Raw genomic sequence first — 20,938 nt, forward strand, 5'->3', positions numbered from 1 at the left:
TGTATCTTCCATTTGCTGCAAACAGATAACAAATTAAAAAATAATAATAATAATAGTTTTAAAATTCAACTGCTCACCAGGAGAGCTCACATTACTCACTAAGAAAACGCTTTTTAAAAGCGCATAAATATGTAATACATAATATATATTTATATTTGTTTATATAGCTGCCGCTCTAATCACACACGAAACTTCATCTAGGCTTTAGCTTTAGTTGACTTTATACATTTATTATTATATATAGTTAGATGTGTGCCATTTGTAATTCTATGTACTATATCCTATGATGCGCGTATATCACATCTAGACCACCAGCGACAGCCAGGCTCCAATCAAGCAGAATCCGCCGATTGTGGCGTAGTGCTGCAGTCGCTTATTACCAGTCAGAGCGCGATAATACATGCAGCCAGAAAAGAGGACGGTGCCCATGGTCATCAAGACTCCAGTCTGCAGAATGGAAAGCATAATTCACATATTTTTAAGCATACGAAAAGAAAACAAACAAAACAGAAAAAAGGCAACAGAAAGAAACAAAAATTATTTATGCCGCATTTAAGTGTTAGACAATAATAATGTATGGCCTGCAAATTTTGATGTTAGCTTTAGTTGTTTGCTTTGAGAACAAACAAAACGAAACAAAACAAACAAATGGAACCCAAAGGCAAGCTCTACGATTTACTTATCGCATAAGGCTGAAAACAAAATTATAAACAAAGAAAAATTTAAGCAGCGTTATTGAAGCTGACTTTTGGTACATTTTTTAAACAAAAGAAATTCAAGAGATGAATCTAGTCGTAAGTCTAAAAACCAAATACATATTTCCTATATCCTCAAAACCCTATACCATATCAGATCTGAACCTCTCATATCATCTATAATAACAAAAAAAAAAAAAGGATGTTAAATTTAAATGTTAGCAATTATCGTATACAAGTTTCGTAATGTGGTATTGAAATTACTTTTAAGCTGCAATTAGTGGTTGTTGAACATTTAGCTTTAGCTTTGAAGAGACAAGAAACAAAAATGATATTTCATATACAATCTGAACTTCTTATAGATCGTAACGCTTAGCAAATATCAAACTTTACTCATGGTTCAATTAGCCTCTTTACATTTCTATTTTCATTTCTTTAATTAAGCGAGTGTGTCAATTACATACACATTTACATGAAATACATATTGATATACACATAAATATTGAACTAAATCAAAAATCATTTAAAGAGTAACGTGAGTTGTTGTAAATTCCGTTCAAAGATTTAACTTTTACAAATGACAAAATAACTGAAAAGCTTTATGATGCTCAATAAACTGTAAAGAAATGGAATTGCCTTTTTTATTTATACGCTCCGAGTAGACGTTGGGAATAGGATGGGACGTGACTAACTTAAATTGCATAAGTATATACTATTTATAATATATATTTATGGTGGTGATACAATATGTCCAAGGAAATATGTATGAAATTATGAGGGCCGGACACATAGTATTCCTTACCAGTCTTTAAAGATTTCTAGGAAGGGAAAGCCCCCTTTTTTTTTATTATCTTTAAATGATTACGATTGCCCACAGTTCAGCGTAGCTCTAACCCTCTCTATTTCTGTTTTTGTATTTACTTGTTACAGTGAATCAAAATACTCTCTAACACACAACAACAACAAAAAAAGTTCGCCACATAGGGTATATAAATGTCAAATACTTACAAAGACTGGATAGTGAGCCAAAGGCATGCACATGAGCGCAAAGGAGTGTAGGAAATGTATGCGATTGGCAACATCAGCAAATGCCTGCGAGTCTTGCTGTACCTTGGGATCACTGACATCCTTTAGAAAATACTTGCAATAGGCGCCCATAAAAATTGCCGATGCACCTCCCAAGCCGGCAATGCGAACAAAATTATAGTGACAGCCGACAATGCGATGCATCGAAACATTTAACGGTTGAATCTGCATTGGGACTCCCATCGGATGATCGGTTGTAACCATCTTCTTAGGGCGCAGACCCTGCAATGCAAATATGAAACATTGTGCCACAAAATGAAAAACAGGTACGATGTGATGTACTTACTATAGCTCGTAGTATTGAAGACGATGAATTGATTAGTGCGCGACTGACAGGATTGCCAAGCGTAATATATTCGAAAGTGTCAGCGACCGACATATTTTTTTAACTAGTTAATATTTAGACCAATATGAGGATACTTTGGTGCTGCAATTGGTTTGCGTATATATTATTGTGCTTGGTGCCAGTGGATGAGTACGGTATGGCGTTGCCAGTATGGCTCAGTGCGTGAATAACTTGTTATCGATATTCGATTGCATCTGAAATGTTATTGTAAATGTAAATTTCAGTGTTATGTCGATATATTTTTAAAAACGAAATGGGTCCTAAAGTGAAATGTATACGATTTTTCAATGAATTTGAAAATACAACTACTTGCTTTGGCATCCAACTAAATACATATACATATGCTTTAAAAAACAACATTAGCCAGTGTGACCGTAAGTTGCATAGTTAATAATAAAGACCGTTACTTATAAAGATGAATATATTTGCAGCTATTCAAAAAATATGTAAAAAATTTTAGTTTATTTTATTTTTGCAATTGCATAAGACTATTAAAACTAAATATGACTATGTAGCCGTTGGTGCTAGACCTTTGAATCCGCGCGCCAGTAAGAAATGCTCCGCAGAATCGCCACGACTAGCGCGTGGTTTCACCCTTTTAACTTTTTCGTAATAGCACAAAATATCGCGTTCCAGTTTGGGTACATCGCCATTGTCCCAGATTTTTACAACTAAATTGGCTTGCGGTGCCGACATTGCAAGGGCAAACCTGAGTACTTCGTAGCACAGATTTGTAATACTCTCCTGGTCAAGCATACGCACGCCTGTTGCATTGGGTGCCATGTCCGAGAGAACGCAGTTGACTGAGCGCCCAGCTAGCGACTCTCGTAAACGTTGCTGAGCAAGAGGGCTAGTAAAATCCATTCCTCCAAATATTGTCGCTCCTGGCACTGCGTGGAAATGAAGAAGATCTATACTATATACAGCACCCCTCGGCATACGCTCCGTTTTGCCATTTGCATTGGTTCGCTCGGCAGCTACTTGTGTCCAACTACCTGGCGCGGCTCCACAGTCTAACACTACATCGCCAGGTTTAAGAATCTTGTATTTATCATCCATTTCAAGAAGCTTGAAAGCGCTTCGACATCGGAAATTTAACATGCGCGCCTTTTCCACATACGGGTCCGCCAGCTGCCGTGTTAACCAATCCTGAGAGCTTTTACTTTTACCCTTAAGGTTGTTGGGCTGTTGTTTGGCGAATTGCACTGCATTGTTTGTATGTAGGAATCGTTTAACTAATAAATTCCATGAGCTGACTACCGGTTGCCGCATTGTGCAACAATAAACAAAACAGCTGTTGCAGTGAGCACTGAAGTGTGCATATTGTAAGGTATTTAGTATATTTCGCATTTTCGGTATTTTCAATTTAACTAGTTCCATGCGAAAGTTGTTATGCACAGTTGATCGCGGTAAATCGTAGGTGGTATGGCTCCGCTTATTTAATATAAATATGTGAAGAAAGCCTAATTATTATCCTCAAAAAAAGTTATAAGCTAAAATATATTTTAATTCCCGAGCCAGTTCAATGTATCAGTAAGAAACGTTCATTTGATCTGTTAATGGTAACCAGTGGGACCCAGTTCAATTGAGTTTTCTGAGCAATTTTCTTATTCATATGCTCGCGAACAGTACAACTCTACGCAACAATGACGAATGAATGAAATACGCAGTAAATGTAAAATAATGTAATTGTGTGTGTGAAGTGTCAAATTAAAGAAAAGAAAAAAAAAATTTATGAAAATATGATACATTCGATGAACTGCAAGTAATTGCGACTGCATTAGCTATCAAACGCAAAATATATATCATATTGTTTCGTGGTGTCGCTCGCGCGATGTTAACAACAACAAGAATAGTAAAGTCGACGCCATATAGATTTTGGAAAATGAAATACTTCGTTTGTTGTTGCGCGTTTATTTTGCTGTTGAGCAGCGTTATTGCATCAGCAGCAAAACAATCGACAGGTACAAACGCCGACTCAGCAGAAGTTGTGAACAGTGCCGAAGAAAAAACGGTAAGAGGAGGCAATAAGCATAATGCGGGCATTGTAGTGCGGCTAATCAAATAAATAGTTGATGACAATTAATGAAATGGTTCTCCGTTTTCCTACTATAGGATTGCACAGACCTTGCCCGCGACGAGGAGGCATTGATGGTATTCTCCACGCTGGGTGGCGGGCTAACAGCAATCGATCCGATAACCAGCGAAATACGCTGGACAATAGCAGATGGTAATTACACGCACAGGCATATGTATAAGTATAATTAAGTGACACACTCACGCACACAAACAGGCAGGAGACCTTTACCGTTTCAAAGTTATAGTTTGTGTTTGCAATGCAATCGTAAAAAGTAACCTCATTTTACATCGTCTGTCACTCTCTTTCGCTTTACGAATGTGTGTGAGACATTAGGCATATGGCAACTCTCACACTCTCCCACTCTCCACAACCTACTCACCGGCCACGCCACGACCCCAAATGCAGTAAAAATAAAGAAAATCTGTTGCATTTTAAGGCATTTCGCCATAATTGCGGAAAGTGCAGCATAAAGAAAAGTGAATTACTCTTCGATGAGCTCATTGTGCGAAAACAACAAAATATATATATGCATATGCACATGTGTGCGTATGAATGTTTAGATAGTAAACATACTATATGCCAGAGCAGTAACAACCGGCGACGTTGCTGTTGCTTTACTCTAATTACACTTTTGCTCTCGCAATGCGCCGTTATATTGTTTTGTATTATTGTTTTCAACTGATAACGGAGCACACGATGTATGTATGCAGTCGTGAACATGCGTCTGTATGGGCGGGCGTGTGTATGTGGGTACATGCGTAATCTAGACGAGCCACGCTTTCTTTTAATTAAACTGCCAACGCTACGCGATTGCCATTTGTTATTAAAAACGTTTCTGAATTTCTACTTTATACTTGGTGTATACTGCTTGCATCCAGGTGGCTTGGAGTATTTTAAATGTCTATTAGAGCTGCTTTATTATAAGTTAGTCTAGCAGTAATGTATCCCATACATACATACATACATATTGTAGATGCCGTTTGTAAATCGGTTGTTTCCAATATCTTAATAAACATTATACCCACTAGCTCAACACAGTTTCATGGCTGGTTGTTTATTTATTTGACAACGGAAAAATACATATCTTTATGTTTGAGATTCGTGGTTTTTCGTTTTTGTTTGGCGCTCGCTAAACTATAAATAGTTATTTAATATTTCTTGTTTCTCTATCGATTGCGTGACAGAATTTGCATTATCAAATTTTTTGTGTAGCCCAACTGTCGCGTCCGTTTGTTATCTTGCCAAATCCTAACAATTATTTATTATTTACTCCACAATCATCATCCGGTGTACAGCTGAAAAAGATACGCCCCCAGAAAGATGGCTTGTCGCGATAAGTCTATAAAAATATGTATTTACCAGACTATAGCAACATGTGTAGGTATATACATATAAACTAAATATAGTATTACTCTATAGTATGTATTAAAAATTGAGAATTGAACGCGGTATTTTTCAATTTCTTTTAATTTTATAGAATTTATACTACTTTTGTGGAAAAACAACACATGTGGAGAACATCAGAGCTCGATTTTGCTAGCAAGCGAGTTCTGGTATATTAATTATTGAATGGTTGATTATAAATGGAACTGCATACATTATAAACATGATATGTAATGAGTTTATAAATGCTATAGAAAGATTAGTCTTGCATTATTATAATCACTCAGCCATAGCAAATGCGCCAAGTGCCATAGTGTATACAGTGAAGCATGGTGTAGAGGAGAGGACCAGGACTACGGGTGTTCATTCAATAGAGCTTTCATTATATTTATAAATATTATTTTTATTGATTGATTGCAGTAGATATGACTACTGACTATTACCTCATCACATGCTCTAAGCGGAGCGGTATTTTCGGTTAGAATCTAGTTGCTAATTAGAGTGCCCGGCGAGTCGAGTTAAATGACCTGACGAGCAGAAATGTTGCCACTAAGTAAAGCTGTCTCTGTATGGTACACCTTTCTCTGCTCTCTCTCTCCCTTCATTCTCTTCTTTCTCCCTCTCTCTTTTTTCACTCCGCCTCCCGCTCTGCTTCTCAACAATGTATTTTCATTAATTACCATCGGTCTGTTGTGGGTTATTTTGTTGATAAGGCTCAGCACGAGGAACGCACACACTACCGAGAGTTGATAAAGCCAATCGTCGCTTTTGTTAGACGCTCGCTTGTTGCCGACTACCCGCAACAAGTCCACTTTGCGAAGAACTACAACAATTGTGCCGTATACTGTAATAACACATTTTCGATGATAGCAGGGCGTTAGAGGCTTCCACATAGTTTGACAAACGATATTAGATTTGTTTTTGTCACGGGCAATAACTCACACTGTGACATACGCTTAACAGTTACTTTTTTAATTGCTTAAGTTGGTTAAGAGTTTTTCTTTTAAGTAAGTGAACCCCCTCTTACACCTTTCTTTGAAAATGCACTACCTTCCTTATGATTGCAACTCTGAATTATCTTTAAATTCTTCATGATGCTATATATACTTATATATAAATATATATATGCAGAGATAGAGATAAAGATAAAGCCACATGCACTGGCCATAGCAAATATGTGCTCAAGTGTTTTGTCATTTCTTATATCAATAAAAGAGATATGATACGAATGTTTAAATTGACTTCAACTCTCTCGCTGCTTTATTTATATGATTAAATAACTTGAATAAATATATATGTATTATCTGTTTCAGATCCGCCTATTGTAGCGGAGCCTCAGCAAAATGTCCAGGTGCCACATTATCTGCCTGATCCTAGAGATGGCAGCATCTATCAGCTTGGACAAATGGGCAGTCTGAAGAAGCTGCCCTATACTATACCGCAGTTGGTGGCCAATGCACCGTGTCGCTCATCCGATGGCATTCTGTACTCGGGCAAGAAGAGCGACACTTGGTACATGGTCGATCCGAAGACGGGCAGGCGTGAGAAGGTTATGGGCTTTGGCGACCCTCAAATGGATGGCAGTGACGCCGAGCAGATTGGCTGGGCCACATCGCGCGCCATTTACTTGGGACGCACACAGTACACTGTCATGATGTTCGACAGCCAGGCCAAGGATAAGAATGCCAAGCCCTGGAACATTACCTTTTATGACTACAATGCGCTCAGCACGCCACCAGAGCTGACCAAGGAATATGGTAAATATTCGTACTATTTAATATTGGTAAAGTTTTTAATACAATTTCGTATATCTATAGAGTACATTCACTTGACTACCACCAGCAATGGCCAAATTGTTACCCTCGATCGAAAGCAGGGCAAATTTTTATGGCAACGTGATCTGAAAAGTCCCGTTGTAGCTGCTTTTCTGTTGGGTCCCGATGGGCTGCTTAGTGTGCCCTTTACGACGGTCTCCGATGAGGCTTACGACGCCATTCTGGAAGAATCGAAGACGGGCAATGTAAACACAGTTAAACTATTGTAAGCAATGTTCACTCTTATATACAATTGATGTGTCCAATATACTTACGCCCCATCTCTTTTGCAGTCAATCTTTGTACGTTGGCGAGCATCAGCGTGGCCTCTATGCTCTGCCGTCGTTGGTAAATAAGAATACGCCACGCATATCTGCGACGCCGCCCATCAAATTGCTTGATGGACCAGCTGTGGAGTTAGACAATAAACAGGGTAATGATCCACGTACCGTTTACATCAATGATGTGCTGCAAGAAAATCCAGGCATTATGCTGGGACACTACAACATGCCCAATGAGGTCAACCAGGGCAATTTGCACTTATCCCCAACTCCCTCGGCTAGCAAAGATGTGCACAGCTTGGCCACCATACATAACTATAACGATGGCTACGGCCTGCTGGCCAATAATGAAAAGAATGCTGCGGATATTGGAGTGCAACCAGATCCGAACTTGGTTGAGATTAGCATGGACTCGGCACGCTCGAACACGATCAATCGTACCAAGACTATCATTTTGGCCAACAGCAACAAGGTGCAGGCGTTTATTAACGAATGGTTCATGGATCATCCCAGTGGCAAGGTGCACCAAATACTGATTGTAATTGTCCTAGGCATGGTTGCGCTCTTCTGGTACACATGCAGCACCATGCGGGAGCTGCAGAAGCAAAGCGAGAATGGATCCAAGACAATGGCCCAGCAGGCTGGAAATAACAGCAACAATGGCAGCACGGGAAGCAACGGCAGCAACATCAGTACTCAAGATTTACTTGATCTGGGCAATGGATATGTGCGTGTCGGCAAGATAAGCTTCAATTCTAATGAAGTCTTGGGCAAAGGTTGCGAGGGTACCTTTGTCTTTAAGGGCAGCTTCGAGGAGCGTTTCGTGGCTGTGAAGCGTTTGCTCCCGGAGTGCTTCACTTTTGCTGATCGCGAGGTGGCCTTGCTACGCGAATCGGATGCGCACGAGAATGTGGTGCGTTACTTTTGCACAGAACAGGATCGTCAGTTTCGGTATATAGCCGTGGAGCTGTGCAACGCCACCCTGCAGGATTACACCGAGGGCGATCGTGCTATGGAACTGCGCCAGCATATTGATATTTGGCAAGTTCTCGTTCAAGCAGCTGCTGGACTTAGTCATCTGCATTCACTAGATATCGGTTAGTTGTACTGATATTTCGATGTTATATTATTCGTTATTTCAATGCTTTTCATTTCCTTTCCAGTTCATCGCGATATAAAACCACAGAACGTACTGTTGTCGCTGCCCGATCCTAAGGGAAAAGTGCGCGTTATGATTTCGGATTTTGGACTGTGCAAGAAACTCAACTTTGGACGCACCAGTTTTTCGCGTCGCTCAGGCGTTACGGGCACCGATGGCTGGATAGCCCCAGAGATGATGCGTGCTCAGCGAACCGTAAGTCCTGTTGCATATACAGATTTCACATGAATTCTGATGCATTCTATTGCTTGCAGACCACGGCGGTGGACATTTTCTCGCTGGGCTGTGTCTACTACTATGTATTGACCGGTGGACATCATGCCTTCGGCGACACTCTCAAGCGTCAGGCAAATATACTGTCGCACGAATATAACTTGTCCAAGCTGCGCGCTGAAGATGACGCTGAGCATAGCAAAATTGTAAGTCACGATTAGTATCAACCAAGAGACATACGCATATTGAAATGCTTTGCATAGGTACTTGCGGAACAGCTTATATCAGATATGATACATAAGGATCCTCAAGCGCGTCCGCCGGCGCGCTGCATTGGCAATCATCCACTCTTCTGGGATGAGCCTAAGATGCTCAGCTTTCTCCAGGATGTTAGCGATCGTGTGGAGAAGCTTCAATTTCATACCGAGCCACTCAAATCGTTGGAGAAGAATGGACGTATTGTTGTTCTGGACGATTGGAACTTGCATTTGGATCCATTGATAACAGATGATTTGAGAAAATATCGAGGATACATGGGCGCCAGTGTGCGAGACTTATTGCGCGCTCTGCGTAATAAAAAACATCACTACCACGAGCTGACGCTCGAGGCACAGCAGCTGCTGGGCTGTATACCACACGAGTTCACTAACTACTGGGTGGAACGCTTTCCGCAGCTCATCTCGCATGCTTATCATGCATTCAGTATTTGCTCGAACGAGCCCATCTTTAAGCCCTACTACAGCGTCGGTTACCACTTTTCGCGTCCCTGGTACTTTGATGCCGACGATGCAATGTTTCCCATGCTAATGCGTGATCCCAAACCGCTGCCCAAAGTAGGCAGTCCCAAAAAAACGCCACCGGCGCCACAATCATCTTTAAACCAGCAGCAGATTAAGCAACGCAAGGGTGCCTACAACTTTCGTAAAATACCAAATGAGGAGATGATGCCCGGTGTGGGACTGCAACGCAATCTAGAGACGGATGCGCAGCCACTCGACGCAGATGTTGGTAAGCGCGATGTTTACGCCAATTTCAAGTTTAGACGTTCCAAGGCAAGTAATAGAAATTATGCAGCGGGGACCAAGGAGCAGGAGAAGGAAAAGTTTGTTAGCTGGACACTACCGTCGACTACGACAGATTAGAATTAAAACAAAGCACTTGACTAGATAAACTTTTATTATATTTAGTAATATTGATTTTAGTATAATTAGTAATAATTATTATTATTTAATTGTGCAATGCGACTATTCCAAAACAATTTCCCGATTTCATTTTAGATTTTTTGTATAACCAAATCAATGAAAACCGTACTGATTCAAAAATTCATACGAAAGATAAAAGCTAAATTTATTTTATATATAAATATATATATATACGAAGAGTGTCCGATAAGTCTATGGAAGTGAAACGATATGAAGAGTGTATCTATCGAATGCACGCAATTTAACTGTGATAATTTTATGTAGTTATGTTTTAATGCCCAGGTGCAAATTTAAATAGAAAATAGTGCAAGTTTTATATGCCTCTAAAACGGTGTAATAAGAGACTCAAAACAAACAAGCGAAAGATTGAGAATGGAAGAATTTTCTCAGAATCTGATAACTTATAACTAAGATATTCTTATTTAAAAAATGCACTTAGTATTAAACATTTCATAATAGTAAAACACGTTTGTTTCCTATGCACTTTTCTATATACCCTTAACAGCCTTATTTGCATTTTGATAAATTTAATAAAAATGAATAAACTGTATGAAAAAAAACTTGTGTTATTATTAAGCTTTTATTGGATTTTGAAAGGATTTTAATGATTTTAATTAATTGATTGAAAAATCAAATTCCTTAAGTTCCGCTTCAATTGAATTGATGATGACGTAGAGGTGTCGCCTATAAATGATAATTTTGAGTCTTCGATTTTTTCAAATCTGTCTGCTGCTTCTGATCCCCTGTTATTTCGATTAAAATTTTAGGATTCATAGTTTTGTTATTATATAAAATATTAATTACAAAGCATACGTAAATATAGTCTAATTTGTTTTATTTATTACATAACAATACCCGGCGCTGTTTGGCTTCGATTGGAAGTGCAACACAACAGCTGCAAATTATATACATATAAAAGAGAGTCATCTAACAAAGTGCAACATTTTTATTGATAAATAATTTACTTTTCATAAATATAACAATCATAAATAGTATTTTTATGTACTTTGAGCTAAAACAAGAGATTTCGATTTTGTTTCTTTAGAAGAAAATAATTTGCAACTAGAATTTTGTTAAACATATATCATTTGTTTTTATCTTTTTGTTTCAGTTTGGCGTAGTAAAAGCTTCTTCATATCAACCGAGTATTTTTGCATTTCAGCCACATCTAATAGGAAGGCTTCTTGAGGGATATCATTTCATGTTGCAAACAGTGCTTGAATGCATCCCACCCCTCCGACTTGGCCGTCGACTGTAAGGCAATAGTTTCTTGATTAGTTTCATAGGGAAAGTTTTTGGTGCAATCAAAAAGTAGTTATAGTGCGCAAAAGAAGGAGATACGACAAGTGGGTGAGACGCAGAGTCGAAAAATAAAGTGGGGGGTTCCATACCATCTTGAACCAACCTTTGCTTGGGCAACGTTTTTATCTTTGCGCTCTTTACACCGCATCTCAATCATATCAGCTTCTTGCTAGGAAATAACAAAAATCACGAGTGTATTTGCCAGACTATGACTAAATTGGAACTTTAGACCTGGGTTTCAGCTATACGCATGGGCATGTGAGTCAGGTTTGTAAACAATAATAAACTTTTTGGCATAACAAAAATATTTGATTAGCTGATGAGCAACAACAACAACAACGGCAAATAATAAATTAACAAATGAACATGATCACTTATGAATGGAAGGTGTGAGAAAAAAAGCAGAAACTCTGAAATTAATTGGGGTATTCCTGCATAAATTAAACTGAGAGACAGTATTTTATGAAACAGCTTAATTAATTGCAGGCATTACCCTAACATTCAAGAATGATACAAATTAAGTTAAGAACATAAAATAATCTTAAAATTACCATAAAATAAAAATCGAATTTATTGTTTATTGGTAAATTTTAATGTTTGTAGCCAATCAAGATCTTAAAAATTAAATTAATCTTTAATCCAATTGAGTCGTTAAACAACTGGTGACAATACAAATTAAAATATGAACTGAACAGTAATAAATAAGGAACATTTAAGCTTAAGCACAAATAATGATTAGAGCTAAATCAAATTAAACACACTCACAAATGCGAGAGACAGACAGACACACACGCACACACACACACACACACACACACACACATACATACATAAGCGATAACGAGAACAAAAGCTGTTTTAGATTAGTGCCACAGTGCATCGCTGTCGATGTAGTAGTCCAATTGGCGACAGAGACTGTGGCGCCAGGCTTGGAACATGGGATACTCGGGATCATCGTATGCATCCAGTGCCTCATTGTAATCAAAGAAACGACCACTTACTCTGAAGCCGCGATGCAAGCGATCCTTCATGATGGCTATGAACTCCTTATAGTGCAGCAGGCCATCGCCATCCGCATCGAATATGGCAAAGACCGTATCAATCAAGTGCTCGCTGAGGCTATATCCCGTACAGATCTTGGCAGCGCGCGCAAATTCATCTATAAAAAGAAAAAAAAGAAAAAATTAATAAATAAAATTAAATCAACTGATCAATCACTTAACTCACCCTTAGATATGGAGCGATCAGCCAGTGTGTACATACGCATAGCAATTGTAAAATCATCGAGATTATTAAGAAAATGACAGAAGTCTCGAAAATCATTGAAGGAAATGCCCTTCTCATCCTTGACGCGCTGTAGCAAACGCTCCAAAAACACATCGTACTCGTCCGTGGCCAGATAAGTGTAGCGCAGCAAGATCTTGGCGAAATCTAGCTCCGTTATGAAGCTTTGACCCTTGGAGAACTCATTGAACTCCAGTTCCAGCACCTCGGTCTGCAGATTGTCCATGAAGCGATAGAAGTGATCGTAGGTGATGACTCCGGTGCCGCGCTTGCCAAACAGATGCAGCTGCAGAGTGGTGGGCACCATATGGCGTCGCTGTAGTCCCTCAACATCATCCACATAATCCCGCTGCAAATTTATGCATATATATAGCATTTGGTTTGGTCATTCCATATTCAGTTTAGTCACACAGCAGTCAACTAGCGCATGCTCAACCTTACCTCGATCGCAGTTTCTTCTCTTTCATTGGAATCGGAATCGTACTCTTCTAGCGTCTGCTCGCCATGTTTTTCTTTCCAAGCGCCGCTAAATATGCGCTCCATCTGGGATTTTTCGGTTATATACAAATCGTTCAAGTGGAGGGGTTTATGGGGGTAGTTAGATTTGGAGAGAAGAACAGTTAGGTTTAGGTTTAGTAAGGTTTTTGGTTGCACCGGGCATAAGGGGTGGGGTTTTGTGAAAACGTAAAAAACAGAACGTAACGTAACGTAAATGCATAACGTAATAAAATTTAAAAGCATACATTATTGATAAAGTAATAGAATATAGGGTTTGGCACTAAAAAAAGCAATCGTACAGCTTCGCAAATAACATAACATAACGTAACGTAAAGTAACGCGTAACTAACGTAACTATGCAAAGCTTCTACATATGCGCTTTACGCATATTTGACAACGTCGAGCGTAGTTTTGTTTGCTGTAAAGCAAAGCCATAAGATATTTTATTGTATTTAGTCGATTTCTCGTTGACTTACAAGACCTCTGGGTCGTGAAGTAGGCAAATTTTTCAAAACTGGTTTCTCATCAAAGGGTACTAAGCGCCGTAGCTGTATTATATTATTAAATAAAATTATGATATTCAATTAAAATTAAAAGTAAATAATAATGTAAGATAAATCCTGTTGCTAACGCTGGCTATTCAGATAGAATATCGAATTAATAGAATTATAATTAAATCATAGTAAATAAATCTTACAAGCTCTTTGGTTTTTGGTTCCACATCTTGTATGGACTTGATAGCGCCAGCCAAAATGGCAATAATCTGTTAAAATTAGAATAAAAAGAAATTATAATAAAATACAAAATTTTAATTTAAATGTAAAAAATAAGATAGTATAAAAATTATAAGTAACCCAAAAAAAAAAAAAAAAAAAAAAATAAAATAAAAATATATTTAAAATTAAATAAAATAAAAATAAAATAGTTCCATGAATACTGGTTACATGTAACACATACACATACATTATATACTCCTCTTCATATATATTTGTAGTACTTACGACTAGAAATTCGGCCTTATCCACTCGCTGATTGCCGTCCGTATCGAACATGTTGAAGGCAATGCGAAAGCCGGACTTGGGTTCTGCAATGCATACATAAGATTTAGTTGAAGCTTAAATAATACGTTGCATATAAATATATATCATAAAAAGGTCTTATGCACTTGAATGTATAAACAGTAAGTGAAGAAGGGAAATATTTTACTCGGTCCAATACTTACTGGTTAGAACGGAGAGCAAAAACAAGTATTCCGTGTAGGAAACAATGCCTAAATAAGAATGTATTAATATTATAATTAATTAATTAATCACTATTCGAAGTATTTACCCTTGTCCCTGAGATTGCGAAAGAGATGTGAAGAGCCTTTCTTAATAGCTGGCGTATGATCCTTGTATTTTTCCACTTCATCTGTGCTCAGCACGCGTCGCTTGAGTCGAGCTGGAAGTGCAGCAATTATTAACAGGATTTAGTTATAATTCGTTATTATTTTTTTTTACTCACGCCTGGGCTCCTGCTCGACGACAGATTCCAGAAAATCTTGTGGTGTCATGTACAGCTGATTCTCGTACTCCACGGAAGCGAACTTAATGAAGCGTCGCTCGCGTGCGGTTAGTTTAACGTTCTCCAGATCGGTGTCATCGCGATGCTTTATTGATAGACGACAAAAGATGAAACGTTGGGTAATTTGATATGCATACGCACACAGATATATAAATATATATAATGGGCATAAATCAGCGCCCGATCGGATCGCCAGTAATTTCCTTAGCTGGCGCACAAAGGCGGCAAATGCAGACGACAAATAACCGATCGATATCGGAAATCAGGCCGTGCGTCTGGTGACGTTTTGATTAATGCTTGAACGCGACTTGAACTGCGATGTTATTATGAATATATCAGATATATGTGTATATATGATGTGCATATATATGACTGGCTTATTTGTAGTCCGCTGCATGTGGCTTTAAAGTGGAATATTGATGGCCTCGACAGGATTCCCACGTTAAGCATTGGCTAAGCAGCTCGGCCCAATAAAGTGCCAAATTGATTTGGTCACAAGATTTTTTTGGGGGTCGACCCATGCGGACGTATGTATTTGGTTATAAAATAAATTGGCTTAAGCCCCATAAATCTGACATTTAATGCCACACATACAAGCTCTGGGCAGTGCCGCCCCATGAAATGACTCAATTTTCAGGCCACATGCAAAAGTCGACTGTCTGGGGCATATGTGCCCCGAAATAAATCTAAGCCAAAGTGATCTAATTATCAACGTGCGACTAGCAAATACCCTACATGCAGAGACATTCAAATTATTCATACTGCATATATGTCACTCTTGACCGAATATGATGAATCATTGATTGGTTAATCAACTGATGAGAAAGACTTGGCAAACGATGGCTTCGCTGGGTTGACTGTTTGATGGAGGAACATTTGATCGAAGTACGGAAGTTAGGAAAGTAAACCTACTATAAATTTTTTTATGTAAAAGCTTTGTTTTGTTAAATCCCTCTACATCTGTACAAAATTGTTGGTAGAATAATTGAGTAGAAGCAATTAAAAAAGGTTAAAATGTCAAAAACCTTAAACTAGGAATAAAATAAAAATAAATATATACATATGCATTTATTAAGCTATTAAGATTATAATGCAGTTTAGATATTCTAAACCTCTCTTTAATTAATTCTCGAACTCAATCTATATTTTACATAAATAAATCAAATCAAACTGGAAAAATTTGAGATCTTCCCTCTAGGACTCATAGTTTATATAGGGGGTTAGTCTATGTTCTACGTCTTCCTCTGCTTCCCATTCACACTAGCAGAGCTTTGTGATACCCTTGCCTAAGCCTGGGTCTTAATAAGACAAAGAGCCGTGCGCAATTTGAATATTAGACATGTGCAGCAGCAGCAGCAGCCAGCAGCAACACTGCACGCCCACGCGCTGCAATTGAATCGTGTGTTAATTCTTCATAACTGCGGCTGACATCATCCAGAGGCCGGGCAGGAGAGCCGCAGGCGCTTTGCAGGCGCTTTATATATGTATGTATCTTATAGGCAACAATTAAAACTCATTCATCATCGTGAGAGGCAGTCGTCGTGGTTGTCATAACGTGGCTCAGGGACTTGGCACATGTCAGGGACGCTGCGGCCCGAATCATAGCCACGCCTGCGTCTGGCATTGGGCCTGCCAGCCAGACAGCCAGCCAGCCTTATAGTGGGTGTATCAAAATCCACACTAGCCAGATCGATTGATAGATAAATTTCGTGGCAACTGGCATTTGTGTCAGCATACGTTCTGTGGGCACGTTGGCAGGTGCGTGGGCGGAGTTCTCAGCTACTTGGACACTTTATCAACTAAACCAAATGCACTTTTCATTATTATTATTATTATTATTATAAGTTGTTGTCGTCGGATTTCAAGGTGTGTGGCAAACAATCTGCGCCCAATTGCCTCACATGAAGCATTTTTATTTTTTATTTTGGTTGTGTGGCATTTCTGTTGAAATTAATGCAAAGCCAATTAAATATTCAAGAGCAATTAGATTGTATAAGATATGAGCATGTAAATTGGGATAATAAAGTGTCCAGAAAATCAGCAGTGAATAAGACTCTAGCAGACACCCTATAGACAGGCCCACACCTGAAGTACCCATATCCATACTAATCTAATCATAATTGGTTTATCAACATTTTGAAAACAGACTATAAAATCTGATTTCAATTGCAACATTAAAAATGTCAAGTAACCCTAAATCTGATTTCATGAATGTGCCATGGAACGTTCACAATCAAGAATTGAATTGGGGTTTTTTTTTTTTTAACTTTTTTGTTTTCTAGGTAGAAAGATAAGGATTGCATTGGCTATGTTCTACAAAAGTATTACATTCAAAGAAGCTCTGATAACACTGTCATGGATTATCTGTCGTATCGAACATTGTTTTCATTAAAATATTTGTAAAAGTGCTTCACACCAGCACATAGCCATCATTTGACCATAAAAAACCCTTATACCAAGCTTTACTTCACAGACTGTTAACCTGTTTAATAATATGACATACATATGATCGACGATAAATGTACCCATACTTTTGTTTTTGATTTTTAAGAGATCTAATCATAATAATAGGCTTTATTATGTAAACACTTTTTTGTTGATTCTATTCTATAATGGGAGCTAAAATGTTTCGACTAAAAGCGTAAAAACTGTTCCAATTGGGTTAACCTACCTACACGTATGGGTGGAATATGGAATTAAAAAAAAAAAAAAAAACCCGGCTTAACCAATTACAGAAATATGTATAATACTAATTTATTCTGTGGGCTCCTGAAGCCAGCTGTATTACTAATCCGCTCTACTGCATGAATGACAAATTAATCATTTCGAGTTCCTAAGAAATTTCGTTACTAAACATGAAACAACATTCACGTCAGAGCAGTCAGTGCTATACGCATTGCTCAAGCTTTGACAGCTAATTACCCAAAGTACTTCACTTCAAATATTAGTTATTCACACCATAGAGTAAATGGAACAACAATAAAATGCTTATCAGAGCGACAGCAAACACGCAACGCAAGTCAACAACATTTTCGGTTTAGCAACACTAAAATAACTGACAATGTCAACAGGTGGAAAGACAAGTTTGTTGTTTTTGTTGTTGTTGTTTATTGTTGTTCAATGAACTTGAGCACGCAACAACAACAGCAGCCAATGGAAAACGGTACCCCCCAAAAAGCAAAAAGGCCGTGAACCACTTTTATTTCGTTTTGTCAAAGGTCTGTGGCCAGTGTGCAATGAGTAATCGTCACAAATTAATTTGTTCTACGTAAAGCAGCCGCTGGTTTGATTTGGTTTATCAAAAGGCACTCTAAGCAAACAAAACTAGAAAGCGCAGCGAATGCTGCGAGCAAAACAAACACACAAACACTCACACACACACTCGTTAGTCGGTAAAACAGCTGTTCTCATGTTACGTTATGACAAACGCAACAGCTGGCTGCGCAGCGTAACGTAAGCTGCCCCAAGCTAAAAATAACTGCGCGAGTCTTTTACGGTCATTTATTGACTTTTCCACATACGCATACACACTCACACAAATACACTGCTATCACATTTTTTTTTTGTTCCTTATCACTTTGCTACTATTTACCAGACTCTTCTTTCGCATTGCATTTGCTGTATTTGCGGCGCTTCGCAGGCGAATAAGTGCAGTCAGTGCCGCTAATGAGACGAAACTGCCGCCCACTAGTACAAGTAGACGTCGTGTGTTATTCCTTGGTTGGTATTTATTTGCAAATCCAGTGCTGACACTACGAAAGCATGATTTATACACTGTCGCACTTTGTTGTTGTGTTAAAAATGCACTAGTTTTAACCGTTAGACGCGCTACGACCTTTGCCATTGTGGATGGGCTCCGCGCTTTGCTCGCAAGAAGTAACTAAGCGAAGTGACAAATAGAAAAGACGTAAGAGTCTACTGGTTAACCGTTTGTGACGTATGGCGCGTATAGCGTTGCCACCTAGACAAAGTAGTGCACAGTGTTGTATGCGTTTGGCGGGAAGTTGGCGCGCGTTTGAAATCGTTTAGAACGGAATTAAAATAATTTATACAAAAATTCAATTCAAGCAAAAGAAGCTAAGTTAAATATAATAGACAATTCAAACAAATATAAAATTATTAAATTAAACTTTTATTGAAGTTAAGCAAAATATATGTGGCTTAGCAGAAAAATAAAAAAATCAATTCGTTTCAGTTCTAATTAGCTTGGCTAATAAATTTATTTGCTTAATAAAGCCAGCTAGACAAAACGATGTGCTGTGATCAACGTCGCGCTGAAAGGCTACGTGCACAAATTCACACAAGTTTCCCGGTTACGCAATTCCAAAAACTATTTGTAAATCCTGCGTAAACCACTGCGGTTTTTCAATGGAACAAACATTTGACGCATTTTCTTTGCTAATTTTGTATTTTTATTGTGCATGTCCAAAATATAGATGAATGACGCGCCCGCTCCCACAAAAATATTGCTGCGTCAATAGCCGAACAAGTCCAAAGCTCAAATGACTCACATTCAATGAGATCAATAAAAATGTCGAAATATTTCTAAAAGTAAAAAGAAATATACCAATTCGATATCAATGCAATGCGATTCAAATCAAAACCGGTTCACCGACCCATCAAATTCAATAGAAATGTTCACAACCGCAAAAGAAAAAGATAAACAAAATATCGATTTCAACAGAGATCTGTTCTGGCCGCCCTATGCATCCCTTTGCGTTCCCGAGGGCAGAGGCCACAGGTGTAGTTGGCGTCTGTGTTGCAAGCCAGATCAGTTGACACCGCATGCAGCAAGTGGCATAGCCAGCTCTATGAAATGCTTGGCATTGTTTTCAGTTCGACCGAAGTCGACTGCGTCAGGGCCTGGCGTCCAAATGGGGTTTCGATTTTCTCTGACCAATTCATGAGCTCGTAAATTATGAAATTCTGTTTTAGCTTCATCTTTGACTCATATTTATTGCCAAGGATTGTGTTTCCTTTCGGTTCGCCAGCATTTCCTGCGAAAGTTGTAAAATTTCAGCATTGCCATCGGGCTCCAGCAAGCGCCAGCCTTCCCGTCTGCAACTTGGTAAACACAATTCGTAAGCCATTAAAACGTATAAATATCCGTTGGCGCATAAAAATTTCAGTTGACGCCTTCGCTTCGCTTTGCTTCACTCTCTCCTCTCTCTCTCTCTCTCTCTCTCTCACTCTCTCTGGCTCTGTTTGTGCTGTAAGTATCCTGCGGTTATAAATGTGGGTATATGAATATTTGTCCGAATATATTTCAACTTTTAAACGTTCAATTTTTGGTAGTAATAAAGTCGTTTCAATTAGCTTTTGACTTGCAGCCGCATCGTTTATTGCCAAGCCAAAAGTAAATCAGAAAACATTTTGTTTTAACTTGGCCCTCAAACTTAGCGCCAGCCTTCAGGGCAAACACATGTATCTCATACTCTTTACTAAGAGCCTTAAAATTAAGTCATCAAATATGTAACACAGATTAGAGATAGCAAGAGAGAGAGAGAGAGAGAGAGAGAGAGAGAGAGAGAGTTATTTAACTCTAGCTAACTTTTGCTCTATAGCAACTCTCGTATCTACATGCAGTTAGGGTATATCTTATTCGGCATATATTTTTGTTTGCCTACTTTTCATGTTACCAAAAGTTAATTAGTTTGGCGTTTAACAGCTGCATAAGAGGCAACTCCAACTCAAACATTTAACCCACATAAAGCTATTAGCTAATATTGAGCTGAAGATAGAGGTGATTAATGCATCATCTAACGGTAAAATTATGCATTTTTTGATATATGAGCCGATTATATTTTTGACATTTATGCGCCTTCCCCCTTTTGTTTGTATTTTTATGAACAGATTATTGAGATATGTCAACGTTTGGGGTATTCTCACGAACTGACTGCGTTTCCGATCAGATCATTTCTTGTTCGTCGATCGTTTCTGATAACACTTTAATGAAAAAAACATATATGTATATATACAAGAGGAGTTCATTGTCAATGCTCAATCAGTTAAAGCACATTTTGTGTCAAGTG

At 38.5% G+C, this 20,938-nt stretch overlaps 4 protein-coding genes across 14 annotated transcripts; 1 reads left to right on the forward strand and 3 right to left on the reverse strand.

The window, feature by feature from the left end:
- Window positions 1-130: 130 nt before the first annotated feature.
- Window positions 131-2,427, reverse strand: LOC6574571 (transmembrane protein 256 homolog). The gene is made up of 3 exons (XM_002000578.4): window positions 2,068-2,427; window positions 1,704-2,003; window positions 131-447 (listed from the first exon to the last, which is right to left on the reverse strand). The coding sequence occupies exons 1-3, from the start codon at window positions 2,158-2,160 to the stop codon at window positions 304-306; spliced, it is 537 nt and encodes a 178-aa protein (XP_002000614.1). The 5' UTR covers window positions 2,161-2,427; the 3' UTR covers window positions 131-303.
- A 103-nt stretch (window positions 2,428-2,530) lies between these two features.
- Window positions 2,531-3,435, reverse strand: LOC6574572 (rRNA methyltransferase 2, mitochondrial). The gene has a single exon (XM_002000579.4). The coding sequence runs from the start codon at window positions 3,397-3,399 to the stop codon at window positions 2,635-2,637; it is 765 nt and encodes a 254-aa protein (XP_002000615.3). The 5' UTR covers window positions 3,400-3,435; the 3' UTR covers window positions 2,531-2,634.
- Window positions 3,436-3,729: 294 nt separating this feature from the next.
- On the forward strand, window positions 3,730-10,723 carry LOC6574573 (serine/threonine-protein kinase/endoribonuclease IRE1). The gene is made up of 8 exons (XM_002000580.4): window positions 3,730-4,141; window positions 4,243-4,357; window positions 6,904-7,347; window positions 7,408-7,630; window positions 7,698-8,782; window positions 8,849-9,039; window positions 9,099-9,263; window positions 9,321-10,723. The coding sequence occupies exons 1-8, from the start codon at window positions 3,962-3,964 to the stop codon at window positions 10,197-10,199; spliced, it is 3,282 nt and encodes a 1,093-aa protein (XP_002000616.2). The 5' UTR covers window positions 3,730-3,961; the 3' UTR covers window positions 10,200-10,723.
- A 464-nt stretch (window positions 10,724-11,187) lies between these two features.
- LOC6574574 (calcium uptake protein 3, mitochondrial) lies at window positions 11,188-18,810 on the reverse strand. Of its 11 annotated transcripts, XM_032727904.2 has the most exons (12): window positions 18,499-18,809; window positions 14,847-14,991; window positions 14,673-14,783; window positions 14,566-14,613; window positions 14,345-14,427; window positions 14,041-14,106; window positions 13,820-13,891; window positions 13,287-13,388; window positions 12,789-13,194; window positions 12,563-12,720; window positions 11,665-11,730; window positions 11,188-11,511 (listed from the first exon to the last, which is right to left on the reverse strand). In XM_032727904.2, the coding sequence occupies exons 1-12, from the start codon at window positions 18,748-18,750 to the stop codon at window positions 11,428-11,430; spliced, it is 1,593 nt and encodes a 530-aa protein (XP_032583795.1). In that variant the 5' UTR covers window positions 18,751-18,809; the 3' UTR covers window positions 11,188-11,427. The 11 variants fall into 11 exon arrangements, with proteins under 11 accessions (XP_032583795.1, XP_043863931.1, XP_043863930.1 ...); XM_044007996.1 differs by lacking the exon at window positions 13,287-13,388 and having other exon boundaries at window positions 18,499-18,810; XM_044007995.1 differs by lacking the exon at window positions 13,820-13,891.
- Window positions 18,811-20,938: the final 2,128 nt, after the last annotated feature.

Source organism: Drosophila mojavensis, unplaced genomic scaffold (genome assembly GCF_018153725.1).
Source record: "Drosophila mojavensis isolate 15081-1352.22 unplaced genomic scaffold, ASM1815372v1 contig_231, whole genome shotgun sequence".
NCBI lineage: Eukaryota > Metazoa > Arthropoda > Insecta > Diptera > Drosophilidae > Drosophila > Drosophila mojavensis.